This window comes from Chenopodium album, chromosome 26 (genome assembly GCF_948465745.1).
Source record: "Chenopodium album chromosome 26, dcCheAlbu1.1, whole genome shotgun sequence".
Lineage (NCBI taxonomy): Eukaryota > Viridiplantae > Streptophyta > Magnoliopsida > Caryophyllales > Amaranthaceae > Chenopodium > Chenopodium album.
In genome coordinates, this window is record NC_137859.1 from 34,054,494 (window position 1) to 34,069,232 (window position 14,739).

General features: G+C 31.3%; 1 protein-coding gene and 1 pseudogene across 1 annotated transcript; one reads left to right on the forward strand and one right to left on the reverse strand.

Moving 5' to 3' along the window:
• Positions 1-245: 245 nt before the first annotated feature.
• On the forward strand, positions 246-5,595 carry LOC145617082 (subtilisin-like protease SBT4.5; annotated as a pseudogene).
• Positions 5,596-6,280: 685 nt separating this feature from the next.
• Positions 6,281-11,915, reverse strand: LOC145617083 (polygalacturonase QRT3-like). The gene is made up of 4 exons (XM_081671776.1): positions 11,751-11,915; positions 10,289-10,513; positions 7,316-7,673; positions 6,281-6,981 (listed from the first exon to the last, which is right to left on the reverse strand). The coding sequence occupies exons 1-4, from the start codon at positions 11,913-11,915 to the stop codon at positions 6,281-6,283; spliced, it is 1,449 nt and encodes a 482-aa protein (XP_081527902.1).
• Between the last annotated feature and the right edge of the window lie 2,824 nt (positions 11,916-14,739).

A 14,739-nucleotide genomic window follows, 5' to 3' on the forward strand; every position in this document is an offset into this window, starting at 1 on the left:
TTCTCAAATTCAATTGTTCACCCTTGTACTTGGTCTTTTTGCTGCGGGAACATTGTCTCTTAAGCCTAATGATGATCGAAAGGCAAGTTACGACATTGTTGTCTTTGTTGTTGTTGTTGTTGTTGTTGTTGTTGTTGTTGTTGTCTTTGTTGTTGTTGTTGTTGTCTTTGTTGTTGTTGTTGTTGTGTTGATGATGATTATGATTTCATCGGTTTAATTATATTGTGCAGGTTTATATTGTATACATGGGTTCGATTTCTGAGGAACATGTTGTTACGTCCGAGTATCACATTGATATTCTCCACCAAGTTTTAGAGGGCAGGTGAGCATCTATAATTATGTAACGTACTCCATTTTCTAATAGATCAGCTAATTATAGATATCATTATTGTTTGGATTCATGCCTTTTTTTTACATTTAAAATTGACTTTAAGTTTTTGTTTATCTAAATTATTGATAATTTCTCATGCTATACAAACTATGGATTTTTTCTTATAAAATTCTAGATGATTCTACAGTAATTTTTAAAACGACTAATGTTATACTAACTATTTATTGGTTGATTTGATTTATTTTTTAAATGTAAAAACTAATTACAAATTATTTATTCAATTCATAAAATCTATTTATTAATTATGAAAATTTTTTATCCTAAATTAGTTTACAAAATTCAGTTTTTATTAAAATACTTTGTATAATTCATCAATTAAATTTGATAATTAAAAAAATTAAATAATAATAAACATTATAATTAATTTGGGGATAGATTTGCAATGGCCATTATAACAATGAAATCTATACCCTTGATTGTAATAATATACTATCTCCGTTGATAGTTATGTGCAACTTTGGGGTATTATTTGTGAGATATAAAATATTCCAAAGTTGCACATAACATTTAACAGAGGTAGTAAATTAGTACCGTTGATTAAGTTGACCAAAAAAAACAACCTAAAAAGTTTTTTTTTAAAAAAACTTTTAACTAGTTTTTTCCCAAAAGTAAACTACTCTCGTACTGAAACTTCAATTGCTAATTCTCTGCAAATTATGTACAACCAATCAACCCATTTACATAAATTCATATTATGATCATTAATCAAATGAAAAAATACATAGACAATAGTAATTTGATGTGACCAACAAGAGTATTCATGTACTGTATAGATAAAAAGTTGTAAAAAAAAATTACATATTTTTATAGGGTGCTGATATTGCCAAGGCAAAAAAGTGACTTCCAAGGCTAAATTATCTACTACTGCCCGTAATCTATAAGAATCTATAAATGTCAAACTTATTAATTCAATGAAATATTTTGTAATCTTATAATAATCTTTTATTGCCAATAATCTTTTATTACCTATAATTTTTAATAGCTAAATATTCCGATTAAAAATTTTCCAAACTCCACCAACTAATTATTTTCATCAAAATCCTCCATTAATTATTCACCATTACAGAGTGTCAATACTCTTACAATTTACTATTCCTTGTACCGGATTCATTTAATTTTTATCTAGCCCATGGTGATAATAGTGCACCAAATTCAACTGATAATAATGCACCTCATGTGTTTTTAGATTGATTGTTTTTAGTCTCTTAGGAGTATCATGTAAGTGGTTATTTACTCTTTTTGTTATAGTACTCCGTATAAGTTTAAACCTTTTTAATAATATACAAATTAAGCTTTAAAAAAAAATTACTCTAACATTGAGAAACTACTACTCCGTACTTGTTATGGATATTAATCGTATGATGTAGAACTCCTTGGACGTACGATATATTTCTCCAGAGAATGATGACTAGTTAGTTTGCCCGGTTATGTTTATTGTCTTTAGAATGGGAAATATTTAAATTGAAATATTTAGCTACTAAATTATAGTAACAAAAGATTATAAAACAATATTTGGAACAAAAGGTATTAAAAGATTACAAAATTAATGAGTTTGACATGTATAGATCGATTCTCATAGATTACAAATAATGGGTAAATAATTTAGCCTTGGAAATGACTTTTTTTGCCTTGGCAATATCAGCACCCTTTTTATAACAAACATAGAATGGAATAAAGTTTTCCATTTATTTTTTATGGAAGGTATAAGTTTTGATCTTGAAGCACGCATAGAAAGGAAAATGCATGGTGTTTATACAATTAAACGTTTAATTTTTGGGGAAAGAAGTCTCTAACTGGTTTAGATTTTATAAACTAATTTTCATATGAAGTAATTTTTTTTTTTTTTTAATTCATAAATGAATGGATAAGATCGTTTCAAAAATAAAGGGTTGAGATTTAATGTCATTATAATGGCCACAATTTTATTGTAGCCATTGAATAGTCTTCCGGTTGATTTTGACATAAAAATAACTTAAAATCAACCAAAAAAAAGTTAGTATAATGGTAGTCACTTTAAAGATGACTACCATATAAATTCCAAGCTTACATATATAATGACATGCCTTGTCTTTTTACTTTGAACTATATGTCCAAAAGTACGGCAGAAGAGTCATTGGTAAGAAGTTACAAGAGGAGTTTCAATGGTTTCGCAGCGAGGCTAACAGAGAAAGAGAGTAAAAATCTCAATAGTAAGAAATAGTGACATCAAAATTACAAATTCTTTCTTAAATTTATAATCTATATATTGATCGATTGTGATTATTGATTTTTTTTTTTTGTTTATTAGGTATGAAGGAAGTAGTGTCCGTGTTTCCTAGTAAAACACTCAAACTTCAAACAACGAGGTCATGGGATTTCTTGGGTTTTGTTGAAAGTGATGTGGTTCCAAGAAACTTGACTACTGAGAGCAACGTGATACTCGGTGCCTTTGACACCGGAGTTTGGCCTGAATCTCCAAGCTTTAGCGATGATGGTTTCGGACCTCCCCCTAAGAAATGGAAAGGTGCTTGCAAGGGCGGAAAGAATTTCAAGTGCAACAAGTAAGTATCCTTGTTTATACATACAAATCACACAAATCGTCTTGTTATATAGCGTAATTAACTTATTAACATATACTCGTACGCGTTTCATATTTGTGTTGCTACATCTGTCTGATATCATTGCTAGTCTTGATTAGCCATTTACTTCGCAAACCTATCGCACACTTTTTCTTAATGTAACAGTGTTATTAAGAAAATTAAGTAAATCATATGAAAAAAAAAAGACACTAATTCACTTATTGTAATTAATAGAATTTGTGTACTCATTCCCGTTAAAAAAATTTTGATTGACTTAATAAACAATTTTTGAATTTTATCTTGCAGCAAAGTAATTGGAGCTAGTACTACCTTTGAATCTGCGAGGGATGAAAACGGTCATGGAAGCCACACAGCTTCGACAGCAGCCGGGAGACACGTAGATCATGCCAATTTTTATGGTTTGGCGGATGGAATTGCTAGAGGTGCAGTACCCTCTGCTAGGATCGCCGTATACAAAGTTTGTGGCGGTGATAGCTGTCATGATTCGGATATTCTTTTGGCTTTTGATGAAGCGATTGCTGATGGGGTAGACATAATTACAATTTCCATAGGATCACCAAGTGCTATTTCATTGTATGAAGATAGTATAGCGATAGGTGCTTACCACGCGGCACAGAAAGGTATACTAACCGTGAACTCTGCTGGTAACAGCGGAGACGCAAGTGGTACTATATCAAGTGTTGCACCTTGGTTATTCAGTGTTGCAGCAGGATCCAGTGATCGTCGGATACGTGATAAAGTTGTCCTTGGAAATGGAAAAACACTAGTTGTAAGTATTCTCATCATAAATGTGTAATTTTTGTTCAATCACCAAGATATCGACGTGTGACACTTACATGTGTTTGTTATAAAATGCAGGGCTATTCTATCAATCCCTTCAAGTCGAAGAAAGACTTGTTCCCTTTAGTTTTTGGTGTAGGTTCAAGTGAATGTTCCAAGGAAAACATAAAGTAATCTTCGATTCATTTAATTTGCTATCTATTTTTTTTTATCATTATTGTAATTTATTTGATATAATATGTCTAAAATTAAGAATTATAAAATGTTTCTCAACGCAGGAGTTGTGAGCCAGGCTGTCTAAATGAGAAATTTGTAAAAGGAAAGATTGTAGTTTGTGATACTACTGATGATTATGCAATTGATGAAGGTCTCAGAGCCAGTGCGCTTGGGGTAGTGTCACGCTTTTTTTATTGAATTTGCTCAGATTTCTCCTTTGCCTTCCATTAGGTTGGAACCTGATGAATTTGAAGAACTATTATCCTACCTGAATTCGACAAAGTATGATATACTCACTTAGCTCCATTATTCGTTCATGTATAGCTATATATATTACTTTGTATATAAGTGTTATTTAATGTTATGCATATATATTGAGCCATATAATATATAGTTTTACATTTGTATATTAAGTGTATCAAGGATACCATATTCATGTCAAATTATTCTTTCTTTGTAGAAATCCTAAGGCAAACATCCTCAAGAGTTTCTCCTTTAATGACACTTCTGCTCCTTATGTCATCGCATTCTCTTCTCGTGGACCTAATACTATTGCATCGGATATCCTTAAGGTAAACTTTAAGCACAACTTTGCATTCCCTTTTTCTTCCCCTCGATAATTCTTCTAAGAGTTTTGCACCTACTGTTTTGCTGCAGCCTGATATCACAGCTCCAGGAGTCGAAATTATAGCTGCATTTTCACCTTTGGCTTCGTTATTGGCCCTAGATGATAATACGGGTGAAAATAAGATATCAGCTAATTTTTCGATTTTATCTGGAACATCCATGTCGTGTCCTCATGTTGCGGGTGCATCTATTTATGTAAAATCGCTTCATCCAGATTGGTCTCCTTCCGCGATTAAATCTGCTTTGATGACTACAGGTAATTAAAAAGCTTTCAAGTACTACGTAATTAATTTATAATTTTCTTCTTATTACCCCGTTACATATTACTGAGTAGTTGCAACTTTGGAATATTTATATCTCACCAATACTTATCAAAATTGCAACTAATTCTAACGTAGTCATTCTTACTTTTAGAAAAATAAATTACTTTCACCAATATATGATCTTCTTATGTTTGCAGCACGTCCTATGAGCCCGTCTAAGAACCCAGACGCCGAATTTGCCTATGGATCAGGGCATCTTGATCCTGTAAAGGCTGCGAATCCCGGACTTGTTTATGAAACACTTGAAGATGAATATTTAACATTTTTCTGCAAGCTTTCTTTCAGCAAAGAGCAAATTGCTCTGATCACGGGTAACATGAGTTTCTCGTGCCCAAAAATTAGTAACAAAAGTTCGTTACCAAACGATGTTAACTATCCTTCCCTCTCTACCATGGTTGATGTTGGTACACCATTCAATGTCAAGTTTACTAGAACAGTCACCAATGTTGGAGTTGCTAATTCCACCTACTCCGTAAAAGTCGAATCACCCAAGGATGTTAAGGTCACGGTGAATCCTAGTACTCTTTCATTTACATCATTGAATGAGAAGAAGTCGTTCGATGTGACTGTTGTAGGCAAAGGCTCAAGCTCCATTATTTCAGCATCATTGGTTTGGTCTGATGGACAACATAGTGTTAGAAGTCCTATTGTTGTATATTCTAATTCATTTGCACGGTAGTTGCTCTACATTTGTAGTTGTTTTTGTGTTTATTCCAAACACAAATTAAAGGATAATACAATCGAATTAACATAGATAACTTCTCTGCTTGAAATTATTTTTTGTATTGATGCATTGCAGTGATGCTACTAAATTCATTTATATCTTGATAGAGTATATAAGCCAAACTTAGGTTTTAACCATCTGTTTAAATTTTTAACTGAGTTGATCATCTAATAGTCTAGAAATATAGTTTTTTAAAAAAAAAAAAAAATAGTCTAGAAATATATAAAGTTCTATCTATAGGTTGATTGACCTCCGTTTTGCTAAAAAGATTGCGATTTTTTTTTTCTTTGAAGTTTAATGGGCAATTGATTGAACATATACAAACTTTGACTATGAATTTTGATCCATTAACATATCATCTTATGAAAGCAATTAATTTACTCCGACCCAATAACACATACAAGTAACAATTAAGGATAACTGATAGAGATTATAAAACGAAATATTTGTAGCAAATTAGGATATATTTGCATATATTTTGTATACATATCAATATTCATTCCAATTTGAAGAGTTTTCACGATCTAACAATAACTACGGCCAAAACTTTAGAAAATAGTATGGATTGGACAAATTTATTAAATTATGCATATTAACCATTGTATTAAAGCATAATTACCAAATTACATCACTAATTCAATTAATTAAATTCCTCTCCTACAACATTATACTGATCAACTGATACAGACACCACCCCATCAATAGGCTTATCAGTTTCAACCGTAACAACATTATTTGACACATTAGTAACACCATGAACAGCCAAAACTCCTCCCTTACTATAAATAGAATACTGAAAATGAGTTATCCTATCCGAAAATAGCAACATTTTCGAAAAATCAGCTTCCCATCTAGTAGTATTACTTCCCTTAATACTCAATTTACCAACAGTTGATTTCAATGTCATACCAATTACGTTGTTATGTTCAACAACAACTTGATCAATGTTGTTAAACTCTCCTTGTAATTCTACTATAGCCTTGTTATTACTCGGGTCGCCACTAAACATGTTGTTTACGATGTTTAGCCCTGAAATTCGGCCTTGGACCGATTTCACCACCACGTTACCATCACCTAGGAAGAACCCGTTCGTTACGTGGACTTGTACAGGGTCTTCCATGACAATAGAGTTGTAATCTAAGTAACAATTATCAATTCTTGTTTGTGATAATCCAGCTAACTTGACTAAAATACCTATACCGCCGAAATCAGTAGCCTTGTTGTACAAATGAGCGCCCGTGATCATGTTGGCTTGCCCTCGGAGAATGATTCCAACAGCTGCCGAGAATACTACCACGTTTGTGATGGCATTGTCGTTGCTGCCAACGTCGATGGCGGTGCCTGTTGTGAATAATGAAAGGAGGCTCTACTAAATTAGGGAGCCTTGACACTCATATTATATTAAGGCCCTGTTATTCACCTTAAAAATAATATTAAGTAAAAATAATTTTAGTTTAGTAAAAATAAGTTAATTTTTTAGTTGCAACAAAAAAAGTATTATTTGTAAAATATATATATATATATATATATATATATATATATATATATATATATATATATATATATATATATATATTTTGTTGCAACTAAAAATTAACCGTGGTAGTATATACAAAATTGTAATCTGTTATGTTACATAATTACATAACTAAAAACCTTAGGGTTACATTATTACCTGTGAATTGCCTCTCCCCTGGATCGCCGCCTACGGTTTCATGTTGTCCTAGGAAAGTGTCCGAAATGAAGGTTTCATGGCCTCCTTGAACTAGAATGCCTTGGGTTGAGAAGTGGAGGAAGTAGCAGTTTGTGACTCGGATTCGAGCCGAGTCAACGATGGTTAGACCGCCACCACGGAAGCTCGAGTCGAAGAGTATGTCACGGAAGGTGATGTCTACGTATTGGATACCACTGATTTGGTTTTGGGTGTTGGTGGTGGAGTTTATATGGAGGTGTTTGGACGGCTTTGAAGAAAGTTCAAATAAATGTCGGTCTCCTGGGAATGTATTTGATGCTCTTATTGTTCCTCCTCGTACCTAGTATTGTTGATACAAAATAGTAAAATCTATGTTATATACACGGAATTTAATCTTATATCTTAAATAATGCAGAATGACAAAATTTTAACCAACTACATACATTATTTAGCCACTTGGTTTTAAAAAGCGCGCCTCGGGCGCGCCTTGCTCCCAAGCTCTAGGAAATGGGCTTTAGCTAGGCAAGGCTCAGTCACCTACGGAAGGCGTGCACCTCAAAGTGTCTTTGGTAAGGCGCGCCTTTACGCCTCAAGGAAAATAACTAAGATTTAAGTTATATATTGAAGAGTGACGGACATATATCGTTATTTAATTTATTATAAATCTTTTTAATTGGTATTAAGTACAATTAAAGTAAAAAAAATTATTTGAAATAAATATGTAGTAAATACATGCGCCTTGCATACAAAAGGCGCGCGCGCTTCGCCTCGCGCCTAGGCTGCAAAGACCATTTGCGCCTTAGTGCGCCTTGCGCCTTTTTAAATCACGGGACAACAATTTAATAATGTGCTTTGAATTGAATTGATTCATTTTTTAGTAAAGAAACTTTCGTGTATGTCTTTATATTTAAGAGAAATATAAGTTATTTTCAACAATTTGAGTACGTTTGCTCTTTGAGTGATTTGAGATGATTGAAAGAGTAAATTATAAATGCAATGAAATAGGAGTATGAAAATAGAGAAGAACACCAACTTGCAATCATGAATTGTAAAATTACAAATTTATAATTTCTACTTGTGATTAAGCATTTATGAGCTAATTAAATCATAGTAGTGAATTAGTATGCAATGGTATCCTGATCAAGCAAAGTATCAAGCAAAACATAGCTAATCTAATCTATTTTTTTAAAAATTAACCATTTACATGTATAAGATCACTGAAATATTTGATGAGCAATTAATTTATATTAAGAAATGGGTGATACAAGCGATAGATGTTGATTTGAAGTAATGTAGAACAAATTAACAAGTGTATGTAATACATCTACCATTTGAGTAACCTTTTCACATCCCCTAAACATAGGAGAAATTTAATAATTCACGTTACTTATATCACATAAGATTTACGAATATTGCGATACCTTTTATATGAATGTACGATGTTTTGGACGACAAGGACTAGATGCAACACATACATTATATATACTCAATTCTCCATACTTATTTTGAAATATCTTAATTTGCAATTAGGAAATATATGTTTCTCGCAATTATGTAGTCAGATTAGATAATTTAAGGTAGATGAAGTAATATAAATCGATCAAAAATATTATCCAAACTTAGCACAAATAATTATTTGAATATACATGGATGATAATGGAAGCAATGCTATATCTAGATTGCTAGGAGCCTAGGATTGGGACTATATGTGAGTATTGATTGTTGATTTGTTGTAATATCCTTATTATGAGCACAATTATAACAATTCTTATTTCAGACATTATGTAATACAGAGTAATACGAGTATAACTTTAATGTGCATATTTTGTATTATTAATAATTAGCAATTAGGTGATCAAAACAATTTAATTCGTATAAATTAAAGGAAAATGCTATACATAGCCCTTAGGGCTATATATAAGGGCTATATATAAGCATTAAATTTACACTTGAAAATCGTAAAAAGATAAGAAATCATCAAAATATAAACACTAATTACACTGATTTATGCGTGTTTTTGTCATAAATTCCTAATTTTATATAATTTCCAAGAATGTATTTAATGCTTATATATAGCCCTAAGCGCTATGGCTTTTGGATTAAGGAAGGGAACTTCATAGTACATACGTACGTGTTCCCTGATGCAAATATGTCATGTGTGTGTCAGTCCATTAATTTTTACTCTCCCCAAATACAAAGCTAGCCGTTGGATGGTGGCATCATTATCAAATGTGATTATGTTAAATAATATGCACAAGAGCATTTTCCAAGAAAACTTATCATTGTGTTTTAAATTAGGCTGAAAATATTGTTAAAATCCTCATTCTGTTTCATAGATCCTAGACATGTTAATGACAAAGTGGTGGCAAACAATATACAAAGTTGGTTCGAGTCATGACAAGTCTTTCGGTTTAGTTTGGTCGAGTCATGACAAAGTGTTTATATCGGATTAATTTGGTTAGAGTCATGACAAGTCTTTCGGTTTAGTTTTATTTTGAATAGTCTCATGCTGAAAATAGATTTACAAAGTCTCTACTTTCGTTAACATAATTTGACATAATGTTATCTAAAACAAATACACTATTTGACTTTTATGTTCTTCATTCATTTAGCAAGATCATCTTTTGTGATTTACACGTAAAAAAAAATACAATAATACAAAATCTTCTAAGCTCAATAAAATTATAACAGCAAAAGTAATAGATGTCACATGTTCCATACTAAGGGCATGTTCTTTTCGGCTTAATTTTAGTTCAATTCAATTCAGTTCAGTTCCAATTAGTTTAGTTCAATTCCGTTCCTAATTTTCTTCCTTCATAAACAATTCATTTCAGCTTTATTCAGTTTTGTTCAGTTCAGTCTAGCTCCAATCAGTTCAACTTAGCTCAATAAATCAAAACAGAACCTAAATGGATATTATATAAACAAGAAAGAGAGGGGGAGAAAAATAATTACCACAACATTGCCAGAAAGAGGGGGAAAAGAAATGGGTTGGTTGATAACATAATTCCCACCTTGGAAATCAATAACAACACCACCCAAATCATTGACATTAGGCAACAAACGATGACCCTTTTGAACTTGGAATGCATCTGATACTGCTTTAAGTATAGCGCCACTGCTGTCTTCTATTCCACCTGGGTCCGCACCATACCCTTGTGGATAGAACACTCTTCCTTCCTACCATCACAAAATTTCCGAGTTTATCAACGAGGTAAACAAAAATGCAAATTAAGTTGTAACTTTGTAAATAAATTAACAACTTTTAATTAAATTTAGATGGACTCATTCTGGGCAGTTTGATGGGCCCACCCTTTTTTCTAAGTATTCATCCTACATTCGAATGTAAATATTAAACTTGTATTTGGAAAAATGTATCTATCACATGTTTTGTAATGTGAACTTTCTTTGTGTAACTTTTTTTTACGCATAATGTGTGGATTATGCCCTTGTATATGACAGAGTAGAAGGGCATTGTGCCATTTGTCCTACACTTTACAATTTTCTATAGAAGACCAGTCTTATTGGTCCAAAATACATTAAATTGGTCAACTTGGTTCGGATTAGCATATCAATGATCTTTACATGAAATGAAGGTACATACATTATACATAGGCAACACACTAATAGCAATACAACATATTGAAATGATTAAATACTAATATTTGATTAATTAATCAATTAATTGATTCATAATTATCATTATTGATAGCTTACCAAATATAAAGGTATCTAGGGGATCCTAGAATAAACTTTGTACTCAATGTGATTTTACACTCTAATGGGATTCACTATGATATTACACACCTAATACAAGTACTTGAACAAAGATTCGTCTAGTCCAAAAATATAACACTTATGACTTATTTCATATTATGCGTCACTTAGAATTTTAATACACTATTATATGTCATTTAAAGTACTCCATATCAATGCAATAACATTTTTCAAAAAAATTCAAATACAATTCAATACTCGTATCTAACAACTTAAATGTGAGCTTAGTACTAAACGATTTTATAAATTCAAATTTTCAAACAACTGTTGTATATGTTACTTTGTTAAAATAGTCTTAAATTTTTTTTAAAAAAAAAGTTATTAAAAAAAAAAAAAAAATCATAATTTACAGACATTATTGGTTATATCATTTTTGTTCCTTTTTCCTTTTTTTTTTTTTTGTATTAAATCTCATGGAATAAAATCTCATGGAATAAGTTACAAGCATTTCGTAATATCAATGAACTTAATGATAGACTTAATTTTCCTTGATCTCTAAATGTTTTTCCTAACGTAGATTGTCTCATCATAAAAAAAAATTAAAAAAAAAAAGAAAAGAAAATCAAAGTAGGAACATTATTTAGAGACAGAGGAAAGAAAATGGCTCATTATAAAGCGAGAAAAACATATTAATACTTACTGTTTTATTAATCGATTGTAATCTACGCCTTGAAGATAACTTCTCTTGAATCTTCTTGTAAATCTCACCATTTTTAATATCGTAACGATCAAAAGAAAACGTGGCATTTAAATTATTTTGTAGAACGAAGAGTAACAAGAAGCTACAAACCAAAGAAATTCTCATTAAAATGTTCAAATTTTTGAAGGCTTTATACAAGAGGGAATATTTAGAGGAAGAAGAAGAGGGTACAAGAAATTTTGGTTTGTTTGATAATTTGGAGCGTTTATAGCTTAACATATTATCAAATTGATTTCAGAGTAATTATTACTCAAATATATATTTATATGTGAATAAATAAATAAATGGAGGTTGGTAAGAAGCTATTAATATGACATTTAGTAACCTATAGACTACCTTTTAATTATTGCGCACAAATCTTGGAACTTTAATTAATTACTCAGCAAGTATCAACCAAGCTACTTAAAATGGTAATCTATCTCACAATGATATTTATGTTTATACAGATGATTTTAACCATTGTATAGCTTCGATTTTGTAATTTTAAATAGTGATGAAATCAGGGCGGTCTTAAACATTTTTGAGGCTCTGTTCTTAATCTTAAAAATAACGCCCTTACAAAAAGAAAAATGCAATTATAATTATTAAATTTAAATTCAATTATTTTTCAACCTTTTATATTATACTAACTCCGTCCCCTTTTGATAGTCCCTTATGGGCATTTTTCACGGGAATTAATAAACACAAATAAGAATAGTAAAAGTACATTGAAAAGGTAAATTAACATTGGATATGCAAAAAAGTAGAGAGAGAAAATAATAAAAGTACATGGGAAAACAAAATTTACATGAAAAATTTAAATTTGCACAAGTATTGTTGCAAATTGGTGGGAATTTTGGTAAAAAAAATAAATATTAATGGTTGTTGGAGAAAGCAAATGGGGTGAGCATTTTGAGACTAAAATTTGCCCATAAGGGACTATCAAAAGGGGACGGAGGGAGTAGTAGTTAATTTTTTTTTCTTTTAAGGGAATAATTCATACTCGTATATTTCTAATTCTCAAAGGTATAGTTAAAAAAAAATAAAAAATAATATTCCCTCTGTCCTCGATTGATAGTCACTTTTGCTAAAAAAAATCACGGACTATCACAGGTATGGAAATTACAACGCATTAATGATGATAATTAGGAATTCTTAAAATCTGGTGTCATTGCTTTATTTAGTTCAAAAAAATGTGTGAGAATAATAAGAAAGGAAGTCAGAAAAAGAGGGTTGTTAAATATCGCCCTCGAATATCTAACTAACGCCCGCAAAATAAAATTAAATTACATATTTATCCTTATAATAACGATTATAAAAATAATTAATTTTATCTCATTTACCGTTCTCTCTAGTGGTCAACGGCCACCAATGCTCATCGAACAACCACCCCTTCCACCATGAGTTTCAAAATTAAAGAAATTTTTTAAATTTTACAAAATCAAATTCATTAGATCTTATGGACAACGACGAAATACAAGAAACACAACCTTAGACGCTCGCTGAAGGGTCATCGAACCGTACGAAATCAGTACGTTGCGATAATTTTTTTAAAAAAATTCAAAACCTAGGAAACGCTTAGTTTTTTAGAATACCCTAGACTGAAATGCCTAGTTTTTTCGTTTCAACCTAGGGTATTCTAAAAAAACTAGGCGTTTTAGCCTAGGCTATTATAAAAAACTAGGCGTTTCAGCCTAGGCTATTCTAAAAAACTAGGCGTTTCAGCCTAGGGTATTCTAAAAAACTAAACGTTTCACCTCAAACGCCAAGATTTTTCATACAACCACACGGTTGATCACACGAACTAGGCGTTTTAGCCTAGGATGTGCGAAAAATTTAGGCGTTTGCCGCGAATTCAAAAAATTAAAAAAACACACATTTTTCTCCGCCGGCGACCGACTTCCCTTTGTCCTTACTCGTCATAACCGCGGGTGTGTAAATTGTGAAACCGGAGGTAAAGAGTTGTTGGTTAAAAGAGGAGGAGGAGGAGGAGGTGGTGGTGGTGGGTAGTATGAAGAGGGGGGTAAATTGAGAGGGTAAATTTGTAATTTTAGTTTATTTTGCGGGCGTTAGTTAGATATTCGAGGGCGAAGTTTAGTTTTCAAATGGTTTTTTTTTTTTTTTTTAATAAATTGGGTTCCAAAAATAGTGATACAATATCTACAAGATCGTTTGGAAATTCTTGTAGACTTGTACCATGGCCTATGGGTTATCTTTAAAAAGATAGTCTTGCAATGTGTTATAGTTGTGACTCATGAGGATAGATTTGTTAAAGATAAAAATAAATAAATAAATAAATAAATAAATAAAAATCATTAAAATTGTTTTTTCAATAAACTTTTAAAATACAATTCATTTATAATTTAACATTATCAAGAATTCTTTAATCTGAAAATTCAATAAACAAAAAACTAGTTCAAACATCATTCCTAACAAAAAATCAAGTCAAAGGAACTTTTTTTAACAAAGATGATCGTGTACAAAGGCAAACTTAGGGGTGATAATGATCCTACCTTGGTCATGAACAATTTGATCCCGGCTTGGGTTTGAGTTAGGCTCGAGGTCTTGACGAGCTAAGTTGAGTTATGCCAAGCATGGCTCGAAAAGTTCGTGAATAAGCTCAATTATTCTTTTTCATATATATTTTAAAAAAAAAAAAAAAAAAACATGTATATTAAATATACACATATTTTTTTATCATAGATATTACACTATAATAAGCTAGTTTTTTCATTATAAAACATAAACTAATATTAAGTCAAGGTTGTTCGTGAAAGGTTCAAGTTTGGCTCGGTTAACGCTTGATCAAACTCGACTCGTAATGTTTTGAACTCGACTCGAGTTTGAACAAACTTAAACAAAAAACGACCTGAGGTGCACTGATTAGCAATGGATAAGTACTTTCACCATTATTCAAACATAATTCCTAACAAAAATTAGATCAAAAATA